General features: G+C 41.4%; 1 protein-coding gene across 2 annotated transcripts; it reads left to right on the top strand.

Moving 5' to 3' along the window:
- The first annotated feature begins 1,150 nt into the window (after positions 1-1,150).
- tbc1d5 (TBC1 domain family, member 5) lies at positions 1,151-20,110 on the top strand. Of its 2 annotated transcripts, XM_068711018.1 has the most exons (23): positions 1,151-1,234; positions 5,982-6,033; positions 6,544-6,662; positions 7,460-7,517; positions 7,743-7,851; positions 8,060-8,149; positions 8,497-8,571; positions 9,542-9,609; positions 9,718-9,820; positions 10,458-10,546; positions 10,691-10,741; positions 10,963-11,032; positions 12,003-12,175; positions 12,275-12,417; positions 12,958-13,064; positions 14,696-14,781; positions 15,105-15,415; positions 15,578-15,640; positions 16,439-16,647; positions 16,839-16,938; positions 17,650-17,729; positions 17,855-18,121; positions 18,531-20,110. In XM_068711018.1, exons 3-23 carry the CDS (start codon positions 6,563-6,565, stop codon positions 18,813-18,815), a joined length of 2,637 nt encoding a protein of 878 aa, XP_068567119.1. In that variant the 5' UTR covers positions 1,151-1,234; positions 5,982-6,033; positions 6,544-6,562; the 3' UTR covers positions 18,816-20,110. The 2 variants fall into 2 exon arrangements, with proteins under 2 accessions (XP_068567119.1, XP_068567120.1); XM_068711019.1 differs by lacking the exon at positions 15,578-15,640.
- Positions 20,111-21,408: the final 1,298 nt, after the last annotated feature.

The following is a 21,408-nucleotide window of genomic DNA, read 5'->3' as shown; positions in this document are numbered from 1 at the left end:
TTTATTCTTCTTTTATTTTATCTGTCTCAAATGCTATTTCTATCCAGGTTTCTGTCTGCCTCTCTGCCCATGATTCTCATCTGTGTCTCCCGCACTGTACTCAGACAGAGCAACATTCAAGCCCCATTTGGTCAGAATAGCTTCATAGAGTAATTCAATAAAGCTATGCTCTTTTTCGGTCATCTGTTTCCATGACGATATCTAAGTCAGGGCCAACAAGAGGCCATGAAAAACTCATCGTCAGCAATATTAGCCATGGTAATGATGATAATGGCGCTCTCAAAATGCCATACCTGGTGTGATGATGATGGTAATGGCAATGATGGTCATTATGACTGCTTTGTGTTAACCCCCACCACAACATAAACACACACACACACACACACACACACACACACACACACACACACATCACTACCACTGCACACATTTGACTCATTAATGCTATTTAATGTCACCTATATATTTTCACATGGACTACTGCCTCTTGTATCACGACCTTCCTGCTGCTTTCGTTAATCTCTGTTTAGTCTGTGGAAAGCACTTTTTGATACAGATGTTTGATAATTTGATGATTATTTCTCCTTGGTGGTGGGGATATTGTAAATATGGACAACTTCATTAATTCAGATTATGTCCCTGACTATCTCCCTGACAGTTCAAATATCCAGCTATACTGTAGCTTTGCCAGCAGAATGTAAACAAGTAATATATTATACGCATTAATAATAACAATTGGGTTGCAAGGTTTTTAAAGTCCTATTGATTGGTTTTTAACCCCCTCCAGCAGGTAAACTCTGACCTAATGGGAAACTAAAACAGTTTAAATAACAACTAATCAACCGATAAATGCAGACTTGGGTTATTCTATAAAATTCCTTTATTGACTGATGAATAAGCAAGTGTCCTGCTGGAGGAGGTCCTCTACACCTGAGAGTCTCCACAACCTGGCAACCCAAACGGTCTTATTGATTATTAACTTAAAGCATCAGAGCATTACTTACAATTTACTATCACCTTGAATTCTTTTTTTTATTTCTGCATTAAAAGCTGCATTTTTGTTGTTTCTGTTGCCCATTTGAGTTTCTGTAAACTCGGAGCCTCACGAGCGACAGCCAGTGGGTCACATGATCAGTCAGCTGGTCTTCAGCACATCCGCCTGACCCGCTACTGTTTACAAATCAGCAAACAGTCCGAGCACAGCAGAATGAGGAGTCCTGCGTGACCTGAACAGGTATCTCAACCACACTAGGAGCCCATAGCGGGTTATGATGACTATGTGGCATTATTTACACATATATTATCCTATATGTGTGTGTGACAGAGAGAGTGTGTTTTTCTCGTGGCTTACAGCAGTGTGTCGGAAGTAAAGACGGGCCCGTGCATCGGGTCGGTTACAACTTGCTAACAGCCAGGCTAACATCACTCTACCTCACCTGCTTTCCTTCATATGTAGTCACATAATGTCGACACTGACAACTACAGCGTGCCATCGTACGTGTATTGAACTAGCTTAGCCTTCCTTTAGCATTATTAGCTGACAGCAGGATACAAGCTAGCTTAGCAGTTGTTTGGCGTTTTGCCCTCCTGCCTGTCTGCATCGGTAATCCTTCTGCTTGTCACCGGTCCGTTGCTGCACGAAAGACGGACACTGCGTGCGTTTTACGTTAAAAATTATAGATGCATTGTCAGTGCTGGCTATCAATTATGGCGCCAATACGGTAGAAATATCGGTTCCTCGAGGTGGCCCACCCTGCCTGACAGACTCGGTGATGGATTCAGTGCAGTGCAGAGGTTTGGTAACAAATAACACTGTTAAAAATGTGGGTTCACACAGCTCTCCATACTTCCACCAACCAGTTCAGTACACATTTCTGTGCAGGGGATAGTTTAGGCTGCATTTCTGCAGGCTTTTTCGGATTAGAGGGAAAAGCCTCTTAACTAGAGACAAAAATCAAGAGCTGCATTTTTGAAGGAAGGGGCACTGTCACACATAGGTGACCTGGTTATTGAGTTAGGAGACAAAGGGTGACGTTTACTACACGTGTGTGCATTGACCAGTGTGAGGATATAGGTTGTAGGTCAGTCAGGTCTGTTCCTGCAAATTACTGAGCATTCCTGCATGTTCAAATGTTTCTCCTTTTGTTCTTCCTGCAATGCAGGTCTTCCCCGGCCTACTGCAGTGAGTCCAGACCCTTTGTTGCTTGTGTTTTGTCAGAATAAATGTACTTATGATCTCTGGTTGCATAAGTCCGTGAGCTGTGAGCAGCTCTAATGAATGATTCTTCTTTAGAGGTAAAAGCAGCGATTCGCCACAAAAAGCTAAGATTAGAGTCTGAAAAGATATTGTTGATTGTATTACATTCCCTTAGTTTTATCTTCTGTGTCCTTGTGTAGGTCTAAATTACTTGTCCTTTCTTAACCAGTTGGGTCCCATTGAGTCCTGGTCAAGATGGGCAGAAAAGTAAAAAAAAAAAAAAATCATACATGCAAGTACAAACCGGGACAGATTACGTCACAAAAACAACGAATAATGGCACTTGTTAAAACTGACTTTAAAGTACGTTCAAACATGTCGAGCCTAGAAGCCCCACAGGTCAGGAACCATTGCTCTAGTTTTTCTATACAGACGTGTTTGTCAGGTTTAATCTCTCGTCATGTATTCGGTAATCGAATCAGTCGAGACCCGGCGAGTTCACAGTATTTTTGCCGAGGTCGAGGTCGAGCTTGTTCCCAGCCTGTTGCGAGCATGTGACCGTGAAGCCTCCTGGGCTCTTGCTGTGTGCTGATGTGGAGGCATGTGAGTTTGTTTAGCTGAGTTCTTTCACTTTGACTGAACTGCAATCTTTTAGCGCCGACTGTAGCTGCCAGTGACGGCTCCCCTCATCGCCGTCTGCAGAATCCTGTTTGAATATTCATCCACTAAAGAGCCCATGTACTGATTACTTTTCTGAATCTATTTTACATAAGACTGCTCTGACAATGGTTCGTGGAAACGAGGACAAGTGTACCGGTTCATCAAATTACTTATATTTTATTACTGAATAAGAAATAGTTATTTCCAGAGCTGAAAACAAGGCCTGTTGATTTCAGTGGAGCTACAGTAATTTAGTCAGATGTCTCCAAATGTAAATTCTGCTGGCACTTTAGCAAAAACATTTAATGCAGTTTAATCTGGGTTTAGTTTTAGAATAGTTTAGCCTTTGTGCCTTTAGGCCAATGAGCTTGAAGCGGGCTGAAGCTTTTGTTTGTGTCAGCTCAGCTTGAACGTGGGATGTCTAGCATGTGGTTGTCCGGCCGAAGTATGAAACCTGCCTCTGCATTTTTGAAGAGGAGCTGAACGTGAACTTGTGTGCTGTGTTGAGGTGAACCCGCTCGCTGATCAGCTGATCTGAGGCACTGAAATATTCTCAGGAAAGAATGTGATGCTTGCTGCTTTGATCAAGCGTGAAAACCGTGGGGGGGGGGGGGATTTTGCGGCTCAAATGCTGTGATATTTGTGGTCGCTTTCCGATTGTGTTAAAGTAAAGGGAAGTGAAATGTTTTGTTGCACACATTCAGGATTAATGGGTTTTAAGGCGAGGCTGTCTGACTTGATGATATGCTTCCAGTTTACTTCACACAGCCCAAAACATGGCCGTTGCTTCTTTTTAAAATCACGTTTGAGGCAATAACTTTGAAAAAGAAAGTGCTCGAGAAACCTTAATGTTTGTAACAAGATAATGCAATGGCTGCAGTTTGGATTGAGCCTCACAGGCTGCTGTTGTAAATCCCAGCAACACATCTTCCACCTCAGAACAGATGGACGCACTGTTATTTGTCTGTTGATTTATTTATGCATTTCATTATGTATTGATTTGATTATTTCATGAAAAGATACGTGTTTTGAATTATTGAGGTGTCTCCAGGTGCTGAGCTTTAAATTATGCACAAGCTAATTTGCCTTGATTATTATGTAGTAAAGTTAGGGTGTCGTTCATTCTCTGGGAAGAAGTAATGAAGGCAGCAGGAGGCTAAGAGGAGACTCGCTTCAGGCAAGACTGTGCTAACACGGCAAGGCCTTGACTCTTTTACCCGCATCGTCTTTCATTCGCTCACGAAGGCTTACGCACACAAGACGTGCCTCCGCAGAGGCACAGGGGACAGTGGGAGATCTGAGGAGGCCTCTTTAGAAAGTTTAGAGTTACTTTTTTATTTTTGGAAAGAAGGGACAAAAGATGTGGTTGCGGGCCTGTAGGGAAAAATGTTCCTCAAAATATCTTTTGACGGTGATAATATGAATTGATATTCTGTGTGAGGTGAGTACGGTTATATTTGTAGTTCCTCAGGAGAGTTTGATAAATCTTTCATGTCACTCTTTTCAAAGTAAAACTAAGACAACAGGCTATTATTGGAGATACCTTCCTCCTTCCTTCCTCTGTCTTTCCTCATAGTTGTGGATTAGATACGATTATTTAACCGGATAATATCCTTTTTATGAGGGAGAAAAAGAAACCCTTTGACTTAAAGAGAGCGTTAGTCTTTGAGGAGAACAGATGTTTCCTAAGAAGACAGGCACATACATTATGCATATAAAATTATTTCTATTTTGATGGCATGTGTAGCTGATTTATCGAGCGGTGTCCCATTCACATGGCTAATAGGTTTAAGAGATGCCTTTGTTGTGTTATTTCCACAATTAATAAAGCGAAAGGAAACATAATGCTCTGTGGAAGCGTGCTGTTCTGTAGGCCTGTGTATTAGACTAACCATATTCATCAACGTGGAATAATCCCAAGCCGGATAAAGACTGGGGGAAGAATTGTTTAACCTAGATAGTGATGTCTCACGGAGAAAGTTAAACTTTTCTCATAGCTGTGATTGTTGGCACAGTGGCATTGGATCAGGGTTTACCTGCTACAAACTAGTACACTGTTTATTTTTAAGTCAATTATTCTGCTTTGTCTGCTGGACAATTAAAGCTAAAATCATTATAAATACATTTTAACATTAACCTCTCACGATGCACAAACTGCCGATTGTTGTACTGATTTATAGATTAATAGTTTTATCAATCTAAAATGTCAGAAAATAATAAAATAATTATGATTTCCCTGAGCACAAGATGGCATCCTTATATGTTTTGCTTTGTCTAATTACAGATAAAAGAGTCACACATATTTGAAAACCTGGAACTTTGATTATCAGAATTGTTGTTGAGTAATTTTCAGATGATTAACTGGTTTTTAGACTGAGTCTAAGTTCCTAAGTCTACAGAGAAACAAATATAAGAACATCAACAACCCTGGTTTTAATATAATTATTAGGACTAACTAACAATTCTTTTTATTAATTAGTAATCTGTTGATTATTTTCTTGATTATTTGATGAATTATTTTTCTGTAAAATGTCAGAATATGGTGAAAGGTTCTTGTAATCATTTTCTTTTCTGTCTTTTAAGGTTTTGTTTTATCTGCTCACCAGTCCTAAACCCCCGAAATATTCAGTTTACTCTTATGTAACACAAAGAAAAGCATCAAATCCTGACATTTCAGACGCTGTAATGTTTGCATTTTTCAAGCAAAAATGCCAACATTAATGGATTAGTTGATTTAATACTTATGGAGCTCTAATGACTGTTAATATTTAAGTATTTTTAGTATATTTTTTGACTCGTATGTTATTGCCTTTTCAGTCATACCGTCATGTAGTAGATGCGTCTGGTCTGTGACCAAGTTATTAGTTATATTCACTTATAACTGTGTGTGTGTGTGTGTGTGTGTGTGTGTGTGTGTGTGTGTGTGTGTGTGTGTGTGTGTGTGTGTGTGTATCCCAATCCCAGTTTGATCTTCATAATAATGGTATTATTAAGGGAATTAGATATCAAATATTTATGAAAGAGCTATTCTAAGAGAGAAGGTGAGTTTACGCTCCACATTTTCTTTATTTCCCTGTGTTCTGAAGGTGTTTAATTGTATTATTGATTGTGCCTCTTTCTGCAGAGTCATTCTTTTCTTCTGAGTCTTGGTGGAGAAGAGTCAAGAGGCTGTGACAGTAAGTTCAGAGATTTAACAGTTCATCAAATGTTAGTAGTGAGGCGGACTTCAGTGATTGCAGTAGATAGATTTTGATGCAACCCTTCATGAAGAGGTCAGAATAAGAGCTCAGAGGTTTTCAAAGCGTGAGGCGGGCCCCCCAGGAGGCTCCTAACAGTTTCAAGGGAGGTGAAAAATATTATTTATCAAAAGAAGATCACATAGAATGGCCTAAATCTGTGTTTTTCCAACTTTACCAGAGTCATAAACTAATAAATGAGACAGACCTTTTATTTTTTATTTGGTGTAGTCTGAACTTATGTCAAACAGCAATATCAGGCTATCTTGGCTCAACTGTTGAGTGTCTGTGGGATCAAATAACATAATCATGATCCCGGAGACATCCTTTAATTGAGTGACGCTAAGGGTCTGAGGGTGCTCTAGCTGATCTGTTCCACTAACCTGTGATTTAATTCCACTTCCTTTCTTTTCTTCTGGGTTCTCTCTGGTCTCGTATTACTTGCTCCAGATCCGTCTGGGTCGCGGCCATGCAGCACCCCAATTTCGAGACCCGCCACCCGCTCCAGACAGACGAGCTGCAGGAGACGGGCTTCGACCCGCTCAATAACTTCAACAAGAACCGCAGCAGTACGTCAACTCTCACAGCAGACTAGACCGGGACTTAAACTCTCAAACACAACCTGTGGCAAAGACATTTTAGATCCTTGACTTAAAACATGCTTCTGTTTCTGTGATTTATTTGGTCCTTGATGCCAGCCTTTGTATATTTAGTTAAATCACTTCATGAAAGCACACCAGTCAGTATTAAACCTAAAACTCTTACAGTGATGGATACTAAGGCTCTGACCAGTAGACGAGTCATAGAGTAGAAGAGAGAGTCACAATAACTTGATAAATTTGGAGCTCATTGTGACGTGTGAGTCACAGACATGGTAGGCCGACGCCCCCGGGCTGAGGGTGTTTTTGTGTTTTAATGTTTACGTGTGAGGGAGAGAAGATGTCGGGGGCTGGCATGTTGTGGAACTGATGAATATTCATGCTGAGTGTCCCTGTGGAATGATCTACTCCTGTAACTAATGTTGATAGACAGCTCTCCGACTTGAATGCATGTTCACCTGCAGGCCAAATTAGACTTATTACCGCCAATAAAGAGGAAGAGGAGCGTGGTGCTTCACTCTCTGTCGTCACTTTCCCTGCTTCTGGCCCATTTTGCCTCACTGCACGACAGAGAAAAAAAGCTCCTAAAAATTACTGATTGGTAATTTGAAAGTAGTTAAGAGACCAGTTCCTTGTTATGGCAGTTGTCAAATGTTATATTTTTGTTTATTAGAAAATGCTTGATTTCTAGTTTGACTCCTTTGCACTGGTTGTTTACATTGCCCCCTTGTGGTTGTGTGTGTGTGTGTGTGTGTCTGCTTTAACAGGAGGCTCTCTTGACAGCAGCACTTACTCACAGTCTCAGTCAACCTTCCTCTCATACAGGTGAGGTGTGTGTGTGTGTGTGTGTGTGTGTGTGTGTGTGTGTGTGTGTGTGTGTGTGTGTGTGTGTGTGTGTGTGTGTGTGTGTGTGTGCCATAAACTCTTGGCCCAGCTCGCTGCTCCAGCCTCCTGCTTTACTGGCTGGATATGACACATTAGATGGAATACTGTGCCCGATTTGGGTTGAGGAGCTCATAAATCTCCTCTTCCTCTTCCTCCTCCGCACAGGAAAGAATGGGACGACTTGTTCCTCAACAGTAATTACCTGGCCAGGATCCGGCAGGCAGGCATCAATGGTCGACTGAGGAGCAGCCGCTTTCGGAGCGTGTGCTGGAAGGTAACTGCCAAGTGGATCAAGCGGTCCTATCGAGTTTGATTAAAGTGGCTTTGGCAATTTCCCTGGCTCATGAAAGACGGCACTTTTGGCAGCTTGCAGACCTTCTTTGGTGGAAACAGGGGGCCTAGAGTTTAGTTTTTTGAAAGTGTCAACTGTCTGTGTATGACTTCTAAGAGCATGCACTAACCTGTGTGCTGGCTGTCTGCAGTTGTACCTCGAGGCTCTTCCAGAAGACAAGGGTCAGTGGATCAACAAGACCAAGGAGCACCGGGCCCAGTATGAGAAGATCAAAGACACGGTGAGTGCGCCTCTGTGTGGCCGTTTCCCTCAGCAGGATGAGAACATGCTTATACAGTCACCTGCACAGGTTGCAGTAGCCTTTTTGCGTTTCTGCAGCCATTTGTTGAGCATTATGGCTTAATTAATAATCTACTAGATTTGTTTTTTTCTAGATATGGTGTTCAGAAATAATTGTGTATTGTATTTAATTAATTTCATTATTAAAAATTGTGAGGAATTACTCGCTGTTTCAACTACCACCAACATTTAAAACAAAACAGAACTTCTAACTGCTTACAGTTAATGCTGCTTTTCTGACAGTGTAGCCCTGTTATTGACATCTTTGTGGTGTTATTTTGATCACAGCACATCACTAACCCTCGCAAAGCTGCAGGCCAGCAGGACCTGGTTGTCAACAACCCGCTGTCACAGGATGAGGGGGTGAGTGTGTGTGCGTGTGTGTGAGAGAGAGACTCTGTCCCTGTGACTGCTTCTCGTTATTCGTCAGTTGCTTTATATTTGCATGCAAAATGTGGCCCTAATGCATTCCCTCCAGACTGTTGCTGCAATAATTATAAACTATTTCAGTCATTCATTAATGTTGATTCATTAACATATATATATATATATATATATATTTTTTTTAAGTAATTATGAAGCCATTGAATTGATTTTGGATTATGCAATTAATAAAGTGTTTAAAATATTGAAAAACTAATTAGTTTTTTTTTATTTTTCATCTCACAATTAATTTACCACTTTTCGCTTCTGATTTGTTGATGCCATGCACTCAGAAAGCCACACTGATAATAAGTAGACAAGAGCTGTTATTGGACTTCTAGGGAAGTTCCTCAGACGTTTCCTAGAAAAGGAATTATGTAAGTTAGTACAAATTATAGAGAAAATGGAGACGGTGGTCAATCGGTACACTTCTTGTTGGTTCATTTAAATGAAATGCTAGTGTGAGTATTTTAGTCAGGACACAAAAATATATAAAACTGTAAACAAGGAAACAATTAAGTATATATGATGAATACAATTTCCAATAATGAAAAAATATTTTATACATAAATGCAAATAACTGTCAGAACTTTGGAAGTAGCTACTCATTATATGGAGAATAGTTATTTTGTGGAAACCTCAAAGGAAATTAGGGACAGGAAGTTTTAAATACATGAAAGGCAACTGAATTACAACGTCAGAATGTAGTTGGGGAAATTGAAAAGTCGTAAACAACAACTTAAAATTCTGCTATTTGACAGGCACTTTAATCCATCTGTCCTCTATTGATTAATGTTTCTTGTCAATCACAGAATGGCCACTATGTCTAATTATTGAGGTGTCGCAGTGGCTCCTTTGTGTGTCTGAATAATGTTTTTGTGTATGTCTTGTTTTTTCCTCTTCTCTACAGAGCCTCTGGAACAGGTTTTTCCAAGATAAAGAGCTGAAGGGGATGATCAAGCAGGACGTGTTGAGAACGTCAGTAACACCATCATTCTGTTTGTTTTATTAAGTTTAAGACATCGACATGAAGTGAACCCCTCCTTTCTCTCTTTCTATTTGAATTCTACTTTCATCTTTTCTAAGGTTCCCAGAGATTCGTTACTTCCAGGACGACGACGTGAGGACCAAGCTGACCGACATTCTCTTCTGTTATGCCAGAGAAAATGAACAGTTACTGTATAAACAGGTACAATTGATGCATTGTCCCAACTCACTACTTTCCAAACACATGCATCTTTACAAAAATCTTACTATCTTAAACACAGGCTCGTACGGACAAGTAGCTGCTGTTAAACATGGCCCCCATTTACTTCAATTCATCAATACGTTTATTTATTCTTCGTTTACTGTGGAGGCATGTTAGAAAAACTAAGGATTCAAGGTAACGCGTTGTAATTGAGTTACAAATGGTCATGTTGTGGGTGAAGTATTCCTTTAAATGTAGAAGTTAGACATCTTTGTTTTCACTCAAAGGTCTTTGAAAAATAGGTCCTTTTGATGTCAGATTGTCTTTTTTTTTTTACTGAGCCATGTGTGTGTGTGTGTGTGTGTGTGTGTGTGTGTGTGGGCCTTTGTAACCTAATCATTATCAGTGTCTGTAACAGGTGCCAGCGTGTGAATAGATGCCCAGTAAAGCATCTTTTTTGCAAACTGGAAGTGACACACGGCCGGGCAGTGGCTAACAATATCTAAATTAAACCTGTCATCGCAGATTAGAAACCTCGTGCATCACTATTAAAGAAAGACTGACCACAAATGAACCATCATTTTTCTCTCCCCTGCCCTTTTTTAACGTCTTACGTGCTCTTCTTCTCTGTCTGTAGGGGATGCACGAGTTGCTAGCTCCCATAGTGTTTGTGCTGCACTGTGACCATCAAGCCTTCCAGCATGCCAGCGAGACGGCCAGCCCCAGGTCACTTCCTCATAACCGGGAAATATTTCACCCCTTTTTTAGTTGCCTTAAAACACCTTTTAAGACCTGCCTTTTACTTCTGTAGCCTGTGCTGAATATTTCCACATCTATCTGGGGTAAAATCGATTTTTTGTTTTCCCACAGTGAGGAGATGAAGTGTCTGTTGAACCCGGAGTATCTCGAGCATGATGCCTAGTGAGTACTCTCCTAAAATCGGACAAATTACTAGTGTTCATGTTCAGAAATTGTATTACTTTAACTGGAATTGGCTCACATGTCTGTTTCCATTTCACAATATATTCCCTCTTTATTTGCTCATCATTTATCTCTCTCTCTCTCTGTCTCCCCTCTATATACACACACACACACACACACACACACACACACACACACCCCCCCCCCCCCTCTGTCTATAGTGCCTTGTTCTCTCAGCTGATGGAGACAGCAGAGCCGTGGTTCTCCAGCTATGAGAGGGAAGTGAGGAAGGTCAGTGTGATCTGAAGAACTGCTTTTGACACTGTGCTATAATGACTGCACAGAAGACGTGACATTAAACTTGGTGTGCTGACGAAAGGCTATTAACTGTTTGATTTGACGATCTGGGTAACAAGTGTGATGTAATGCTACAGCAAACACTTGAGCGGCTACTTTGTCAGCATTACACCAGAGGAATGCCCCGCGTATCTGTTTAGAGTGCAGCCAAACAAACTTGTGATGTTTTATAAAGAAGGCAGTCAATAATAATTGCAACAGTAATCTGATTTCGGAGTAGTTTTCCACTCAACAGCAGGTCACAGTGAAGAGTTTGTTGTCGATAAGCTGGCGGAGAGCAGCCTGTCGCCTGCAGCTCTTCTTCTTCTTCTTGTGCCATTACTCCCTGCAATATTTAAGACTGATCAGGGTTACCAATACATGCATTTCCTGTGACTGCACCACAATAAATGCCATCCCATGTTTTGCCAGTTGGATGCTTTCATTTTTTAACTTGCAGCAGTGGGAAATTTTGGGTTTATATTAGCAGTAAGCGCTCAGATGTGCCAATAGGAGAGTGAATAGTAAACGCTAATTTACTGTGAATCATTCAAACTCAGGAAGGCAATTTGAATCCAGCATGGGAAGGGCTGCCACTAACAATCTAAACATCTGTACAGTGAGGTAATTACAGAATGTAAATAAATTGAGAGGCTGATTGCTGAAAGAAATATGGTTTGTTTTCATAATTATTAAGGATTATAACTAACTGAATGTTCCAATATATAAATAGAGTAAACTGCACATTTTGGCTTAAAATAAGCTTTTGTTCAAACTCTGAGAATTCTATGCCCTCCTTTTAAAAAAAGAAAAGAAAATAAAAGTACTGTATTTATCACTTTTGCTCTTTTTCAGCATATCCCGTAAATGTTGATCATATCATTATAGAATGATGTGCTAACTACGTAATGATCTACTGCTCCAGGGTAAGGAAGAGATGCTGACCAGCATCCCCTTCGCACGGCCCCAGGACTGTGGGCCATCTGTGGCCATAGTGACCAAAGTCAACCGCATCCAGGACCAGCTGGTGAAGAAGAACGACACTGAACTGCACATGCACCTCAACCGGCTGGAGATTGCCCCGCAAATTTATGGCATGTCAGTATTTGCACCTGTATTTCAGGGCCTCTGCTACTTTGACCCTTAGCTGTACACAAACAGTTACCCTGTTTCCCTTTCTGTCCGTCTGTCCTGCAGCCGGTGGGTACGTCTGTTGTTCGGCCGTGAGTTCCCGCTCCAGGACCTGCTGGTGGTGTGGGACGCCCTCTTTGCTGACAGCATCACTCTGGACCTGGTCGACTACATCTTCGTGGCTATGCTGCTGTACATCCGAGATGCTCGTACGCTCCATTTATTACTGAAATAATCCAATAACGCCATGTATTGTCTTCGTAGCATCACTTAACTGGAAGAATGTGATTTACTCCACCTCATTTAATCTGATGGAGTCGTATTGCTTTAAATAGAGTACAGTAGATATTTGCTGCCATACTAGATGGGGTTTTAAGCTCTAATGTTGGCAAACATCCCGTATTGTCCCTGCTTACTATAAGTGTCTTTAAGTAAGACATTGATTCCCTGCTGCTGTAGAACCGATGCCAAGGAACTACATGCAATTCAGAAGACTTTTCAATCAATCTTAACTAAAGCATAAAATAGTTGCAAACGCTGAACACAAAAGACAGTGATGATGTTGGTCAGTAGCACTGCGGTGCTGTTACAGCTACTGTAAGTGTCCAAATATGCTCATCAGAGAGGTGCTTTTCTGAATTGTACCCAGAAGAAATGCTAGAATTGATAGGAACGCTTGGAGAAAATACACTTTGACTCACTTGATTTGTTTCCAGCATCACTAATACTGCATTTGTTGTCTGTTTCAGTCATTGCTAGTAACTTCCAGACCTGCCTGGGCCTGCTAATGCACTATCCTCCATTAGGAGACATCAACTCCCTGCTGCAAAAGGCTCTATTCCTTAGAGATCCCAAAGTAAGCAAACCACACTAGCAGAGGTAGTTGGAACATCATTGTTCTGTGGTAACTGTACATGCTGATTTTGTTTCCAAGATCAACAGCTGTGTGGTTTAGTGTTTGTGTTTGTTACTCTTCAATTTCCCCAAAAGTCCCATTGTGGTATTTAAGCACTTTCGTTATGCCTGACCGGTCACAAGTTAAAATGGAGAAGAGAAAGTGAGGATTATTCAGTTCTTTTCACAGGAGGTACTGCTCTTGTTAAATAATTGCTCTTTTTCGATGCAGAGATGGGAGAATATCTGCAGAAGTAAACACTTACCACACAACACTGGGCTGAAATCCTTGAACATCATGTATAGGGTAGACCAGAAAGTCTTATTGCGCTGTGAAAAGATTCTAGGGTGTTAAAAGGGAAGTTAAAATTGGGGGCAAATGTTTCCGTGTCACACACTTCAGTGGTTCCATTAGTGATTTTAAGGCACTTACTGTAAATACATGAAGCACAGCTGCAGTCAATGAACCGGTAAATCCGGTTAATAAGAAAGAGGAAGTTGCACAGATATATACATGTTTAATGTTCATGTAACACATGAATAAAGCGTCAATTCATATTTGTTGCCGTTTAGCTTTTTATCAACAACATTTTCACTGCGGTCAAAAACTGTTTGCTCTCTGTCTTGCCCAACACAAATGGAGGCCTGCACTTGTGTTAACGGGGCGTTCTTACAGCACAGTAAATTACATTTATATTCAATTTCAGTTTGATGACAGTTATTTGACATCTTTTGCCTTCCTATTTTGTGTGCAGCTTTGTTTTTCAGCAGATCATGAATTTGAATATAGAATTAAAAAACTCGGAAATGTCCCCAAAAACATGTTGTGACTCTAAACATGAAGAAATGCTATTTCCTAGTTAGGGTAACTGCTTCCTATTACAATAATGTCATTATCATGTGTAATGTTAGACAGTTGTGACGCAAGACAGTGAGACTGAAAACAACAATCAGTGTCGACACCTTGAGAACTTCTGCTACCTTCGTGAAGGTTTTTGCCGGTTCTTGCAGCTTTCAGCATATTTTTCCTGTCACACGTCATTGTTGCTCTCTCACTCATTCACTCACACACACACATATATGTGTGTGCGTGTGTGTGTGTGTGTGTGTGTGTGTATATGTATGTATGTGTGTGTGTGTGTGTGTGTGTGTGTGGACTCCAATATTACCCCACCGTCCCGCTTCAAACCATCTTCTGGTTCTCCTCTGACTTCACTGACCCGTTCTTTATACAAACACAACTCGCCACACTCCTGTCCACTACTCTCCTGTAAGGACAAATCCAGGAAGGTGCTGATCCAACATGACAGTCTCCCCCAGGTGCAACGTGACGTAGATGTGCAGTGACATGGTCTTTCACCTGGGGGGAGGGGGCATCATCCCTCATGACAATGGGGCAAAGGGGGAGCAGGAAAGATGCTCATTGCTCATATGTACTGACTCAGAAACATCAAGACACTCATAGTTGCTTGTTTATGTAGTCAGGCGTGCACACAGGTTGGGTTGACGTGTTTACTGTTGTTTATCACGCACACCGGAGACATTTTTTCTGACTTAAAAAGAAGAAAATGTTTATTGTGTCCCCCTTTGTAGAACTATCCACGACCGGTTAACTACCAGTTCCAGCAGAACCTGGATTACTACAAAACCAGGGGAGCTGACCTGATGAACAAGACACGGTAAAACACGCACACAATTGTTCTTCTCCCCAAGAAAAAAAAGTCAGTGTACCCTTTTAAATAGCCCACTTTCATCTGATAAATACTTTGGTCGTAGTTTCAATTTGGTTATGAAACTCTAATCCTCTTGTAGACTTTTTGAGTGGCTGTAAAAAAAAATAGGTTTGTAGTTTCATCCTTCACTGAAAACAGGTGGATTTTTATTGGTTCATAAATGATTTCACAGATCATCACTTTTCACATCAGAAAAAGTACCAAAATGTCTAAAGGTCTGAAAGTGTTTGTTTTTCTTTACTCACCTCAACATACTTGTGTCTTTCCAGCTCTGGTCCCAGTACAAAAACGGCCCCTCTCAACATCAACAAGGTCTCCAGCAGCCTGCTGAGCTTTGGCAGGAAGCTCATTGCTCCGGCAATATCAGGCGGGTCCGCCGGCATCTCGCCAATCAACAGCGAGGTACATTCCTCCTCTTCCTCCTCGTCAACGTCCCCCGCGTCGGCACCACCGCCCGTTCTGTCTCACCCGCTGGCCGAGCCCCCGTCAGGCCAAGCTCCACCGCAGACTCAGAGCCACGCCCAGACTCAGCACTACCGTCTGCTCAAGTCCGAGAGCATGCCTGTCCACCTCAGCAAAGGTTAGCAGCGGGACACACACACATTTGCACTTTAGTTCGCTGGTATGTAATTTGTAGATTGGCTGCACATACAGATTAACACCAGTGTAGATTATCTGAATACCTGCAAACGTTGGTTTGTGTGGGTGTGGCAGCATCAGCTTTGACTCTCCTATCTGTTAGATGTAGTTTCAGGTGGAGTCTCTCAGGACTCTCTCCCAGCCCAGACTCACACTGACACACAAGGTAACTGCTTTAACTCCGGCAATGGCTTGTGTCACAACCCCCCTCGTCCATTATTGTGTCGTCGTTGCATGTCTGCAAACAAAGTTCGTCATTCACTGTTCCTGCTGCTTTTACTAGCAGCTAGTTTGGTCCATGTTGCAGTAAATGGACATTAGTGTCCAGAGCATGTAATAGTAAACTTTGACCAGCAGAGGGAGATCACAGCTCGCTACATCAGTGGAAATTATACTGATAACATAAACGTCACGGTTGTGTTGTGCTATCTCGCTGTCAGCATTGCTTTGAACATGTACTCAAGAGCTTGTCCTGTGTGTGTCCAAGACACAGTTTATGTTGTTGTGTGTCATGTGTTTGCAAGTTTGCCTTTTTAAAAATGCAAAGAAACATGGTTTCCTCTTATCCTTCTGTTATAGAGGCTTCAAATCCTTTTTAGTCATAGTTACTTACTTCATTTAAACAAATGTTTTATGTATGATTAATTAATGAGCATCATTCCTTTAGCTATCCCATTTTAAAATTCAGTTATTAATGCTTCATTTAAATTCAAATGTAAATGCTTTTTTACAATTCCTTTAATTATTGCACAATCAAGGCTTCATATTCTTACTGTATCCTTCTACTCCTTAATTTAAAATTAACCTGTTTATGAGACATATTGATCCCACGGTCACGAATGCACATCGATGCTCAAGCAGTACTGTACTGTAGTAAAAGTATGTAACAATTTGAGGTGATATATTTGATTTCTTTAATGGAAGCTGTGGACATATTGTATTTTTTTTCTTCTCTCTTTCTCAGGCCAAAGCTCCAGGACAGTTAGCTCCTCTCCCAGCATAGAAAGCCTCTCCGGTGTGCGGCCTCAATCCTCCGCCTCCCCGCCTCTTCCCCCCTCCAGAGGGAGTGACGTCAGCACTTCATCTCCTCCCCTCTCGGCCACCAAGAAAGAGTCGTTCTTCAACATCACTCGCTCTCGCTCCCACAGCAAGTCCATGGGCAAGAAAGAGTCGGTGAGCAGTCCGACCTGTAATCTGTTCTCGTAAATTTTCTCCTTTTTTTTTTTGCTGACAGACTGTCTGCATGTCTTGTCCTCTGGTGCTCTCCCTTCTTAATCTTCTCTGTTACAACCCTAGGTCCTCTCTGGGTTTCTTGACCCTCTACTTACCGAGCTCTCCTTTGTTATCCTCTGCTTTTGCAACAGGATGAAGACCTGGAAGCCCAGGTGTCATTCCTGCAGGGCCAGATCAACGATTTGGAGGCCATGAGCAAATACTGTGCCAAGATGATGAACAGTCACATCTGTGAGTAGCTAGAAATGTACACCAGCAACAAATGTTCAAATGTCCATGTTCATTTTCAGCATGTAAAACATTTTTTGATAGACAACAACAAAAAATGTCTTTATAAATATGAGGACATTATGTGTTAGTGTTTGAAATAAATGAATCCAGCATTTTATTTAAATAAATATTGACAAATAACATTTAGGTTTGCGTGGAGAATTTTATTTATGGACACAAATGCCTGTGTTTTGTTCATAAAATTATATTCTTGTACTTAAATTGGATTAGATTGACTTTATTGTCTACCTTAGTGGAAATATGTCTTTTTCTCAAGTACAGCAAAGGCACATACAATACACAACAACCCGTTAAGAACAAATATACACTATACAGTATGCAATAGTCCAAATGACCAGGTAGCAGTAAATATGCTCCCATTCAACTTTAATTTAGTAATTGTTTTATTTTACATTTTTTGCCTTTTTTTTATAGAATGTTTTAAGTTATTTGGGTCTTTTTTGTCATGTAGGTCAAGCACATTGTGTTTTAAGCAAGAAATAATTGCACATGCTTTGGACACTACATTCTTTGCTCAAACATGGGACTTCTGATGGTACTAGAAAATACATAACATCTTAGAAATTTGTTACAATACTTCATTCAACTGATTTGGGGATTTTGTTGCTGTTTGTATAGCTTGGTGCGTGACAGCTTATTACATGTCCACAGGTAATATCCAAGAAGTGATTCTCCAAGAACACCTGGAGAAAGAGGACGAGGTCCTGGTGTCACTGGCTGGACTCAAACAGGTGAGTCTGAGCAAGTGTACATTGTCTGTGATATGTTTTTGTACTTTATACTACCTTAACATGTGCGTCTTCTTCTCTGTTTGTCTGTTTCCATCCCATTGACGTGTCGCCCCGGATCCTGTCAGATCAAAGACATCCTTAAGGGAGCGCTTCGCTTCAACCAAAGCCAGCTGGAGGCCGAGGAGAACGAGGAGATCTCCATCGCTGACGACCACTACACCTCCACAGCAGCCGCTGAAACGGCTCTGAGAGCCAACAATCCCCACGGTGACCACCACCACCACCAACAAGGAAACAGCAGGCGGAGCCGGCTCTCTGATCTGGACGGGAGGATCGTGAGCACAGAAGAGAAGGAAGATGAGGAGCCGGCGATGGCCCCACCTGAGCGACAGGTTAATTTACGATAATCCATCTTCACTGGAGCTCTGCACTGTCTGCATCTATCAGTATTATCTACAACACTCAGTTCAGACAGGATTAGTTTTCAGTTGTTTGGTCTCATTCATTTGACCTTTTGATCCAATGTTCAGTATCTTTTAAATCCGATCATTTTCATTCCAACAAATTGTACCCTGTGTGCGAAAATGATCCGATATTTATACCAGGACTGTATTCTTTAAAGCTTTCCATTAGGAATGAATCACCCAGAGTTATGCTGCTTTATACAGCAACTAAATTGTTGCATTTGAATACATTGAGCTTTTGGGCCGAAGACGCAGCAGACAGTGCTTATGCAGTTCATGTACACATCTTCTACATCCACTTACTGCACAGACGACCCTCACCATCTCTCATGTGCAGGTGGCGTCTTGCCTCGGCTCCGAGGGTAAGAACTGGGACGATTACATCCTTGTGTGCCAGGACGGAGACCCGGCTGCTGCCGACGGAGGAGGAAAGGCTGCAGCCGAGCGCACCCCTCCGATCAGGCGAGGTCGCGGCCTGGTGCGAATGGAGCCCGAGGGTGCCGCCGGGACCTTCCACGACCCCCTGATGGCCGGCATCACCTCGGGCTCTTCCAGCCCGGACGAGGGCTCCACCAACAGCAAGGACTCTGACTTCACCATTGTTAACCCGAACGACCTGTGAACGAGCCTATCACCCCTTCCTCTGCTCCTCTTACACGTGTATCATATCCCATTCACAGGATGTGGTTTTAAAAAGAAAACTGACATGGGATTAGAGGGTGGGATCGAGCAGTTTTTGGTGGAGCACTGCCGGAGCTGCTGTCGGCTATAAAATAATTGCACATTTGAACTGTGACACTTCCAGTCGTAAATACCGTATAGTCTGTCTCTTTACCTGTCTTCTGTGCCACTTCAGCCCCATCTAAGCTGATGCCATCTTATTTACCTAATGCCTGTCTCCTCATTACGTTGGGTCCTGTCGCTCATGATATTTAATTGTAGCACCCTACTCTACCAGAGAGGGTGCCATTGAACTGCTTACCCTGTCACTACATGATTACTCTGTTGGACCTCAAACTGCAATTTCTATCCAGGGGAGGACTCTCTCCTCTCGAGATTACTGTAAAGATTGGGAGTGTGATACTCTGATTCTTCTGAATGTGGAGATCTGGCCATACCTCTGTCTGTGTCTGTCTGTGTCCTTACAGAGGAAACTCTATTCTCTGATACTCAAAGGAAAGGATGATGTCCTCCTTATCGAGGGCAGCCCCCCCCCCCCCTCCTGAACCAGTGCCTCTGACCGTTATTTGTCTCTCAACCAAACAAAACCTAACTGTGATCTTGTTTGTTTTGTTAGCTTTTTAATTTTTAAGAAAATATTTTTAACCCTTAGTTTAATTTCCTTGATGAAAATGATTAAATCATGGAGTAAGTCTCTTTTTTTTTTTCTTCCTATTTTTGTTTTTTAATTGATTCCAATGTGGACCTTTTTAATGTGGTAATTGACAGTTTGCTTTTCTCACATAACTGAGTTGTTCTTGTGTCCTGTGGAAACCATGTAAAGCAGCACACGCAAAGAATGTCCCTCTAGCTGCCCATTCAGCATCATTAAGTCAAGACCAATAAAACTGCATTGCTCTTACTACAAACTGAAGTTATTGAACCTGTTTGAGAACGCTGTGCTTGCTTTTAAGACGTTGATGTCAACTTTTATGCGTACTTGTGTGAATATCAGGGCTACTGTATATTATATTTCAATACTACTGTCAAAGCAAATGGAAGCTGTTGAGGTTTGAGAAAAATATTTGACTAAAGATCAAACAAAACCACATCTACTCCTCGCCCATCCTCCTCTACCACTCAATAGACTTATTTATAGCTGATTGATTGAGTTTTTACACCGATTAATCTGGCAGGAACATAGTTGGAAATAAAATGGTGTGTGTCTTGCTGCTTGAGGCACCTCATGAACAACAACTGTCAGTCATCTGTTTTTTTATTTTGTATTCTTATTAAATGTGATACAACTTGCCACAAAGTCTGACCATAATTCCTAGAATTGTAGTCAGATGCTGGATCCCAATGTCTCAGAAAAAGGTAATTTAGTGTTTCCTTGCTTCCTTGTTGCAAATTAGGACACTTTTATTCGTCTCACACTTAAAGACATGCAGCCTCAATGGATGACATCTGGAAAAGAATAGTAATATTATACAGATCAACTGAGACAATAATTTATCTGCGCTGAAGCTCTGAGGTAGGCTATTTTTTTTTCTCATTACCAGCTGCGTTATGTTTCATGTTGAATATTGAATGTGTACAAAAAATGTTGAATTCATTGGCCTCTTTCGCGTCGTTGTGCACTTGAACTTGAAAATCCATTAAATTATAGGGTATAGTCTGTAAAAGACATGGGCCTTCAGGCATCATTCAGTGTCTGTGATGTCCAGAACTCCTGAAGCTGACACTTGTGGTGGAAAAAAAAATCCTATACCCGCTTTTCGTGAGTCTTCTAATGCTGAAATACATAATACCAAAAACCAGGTTGTCTTTTAAGTATTTATTCTCTGCGCAGAGAAGGTTCAATCATCACAACAGAATGCGTACAGTCTCAGTGAGGAAGAACCTCGAAAAAAGTGAACAAGCTTTCTTTATACAGAATGAGCAAAGGTAGGGGCCGATGGCCAACGTTACAGACATTTCGGTCTCAGACTTTTGGTCTCAGACTGATGGGAACAACAAGCAAAACAAACGGCCAGCAACCAAAACAAGCGGCCCAAAGGCCTTAGCATGGAACATTCTCATACAACACAGTTAGTTATCTATGTGAACAGGCAAGGGAGAATTATTCTTTTGCACAACAGAGACACGGTGAAGTTCAACAAAGTCCAGAGCAAAATGACTTATGCATGAATACAATATACTGAGTAGAAATATATACTACGTAAAAAATTACCATTACACACTGCAGTCGATTTAAGGAGCTCATTTGTCTCCTCTGTTGGTTCTCAGGGAAAAGACACAAGGTATTGTGGGAGGAGCAACAGACTGGATGGAGACGAGGACTTTGAGGTGAGGAGAGAAACACCTGTAAAAGCAAAATAGTGTGACGATACTTTGATTATTGTTTCAGTAAGTATAGTATTCCATGAGAAATGTCAAAATGAATGTCATTACAAATGACCTTCAAAATGTCAAAGTATAGTGTGTCATAAAAATATCATAGTAGTTATAATATAGACAACCGTTATGTTGTAAATGGCAAAGCAGATGTCGTT

The sequence above is a fragment of the Cebidichthys violaceus genome, unplaced genomic scaffold (genome assembly GCF_023349555.1).
Source record: "Cebidichthys violaceus isolate CVI_PGR_0920_01 unplaced genomic scaffold, fCebVio1.0.p SCAF_16, whole genome shotgun sequence".
Taxonomy (NCBI): Eukaryota; Metazoa; Chordata; class Actinopteri; order Perciformes; family Stichaeidae; genus Cebidichthys; species Cebidichthys violaceus.
The sequence above is the reverse complement of the archived record's forward strand: the minus strand, read 5'-3'. Positions and strand labels throughout refer to the sequence as shown.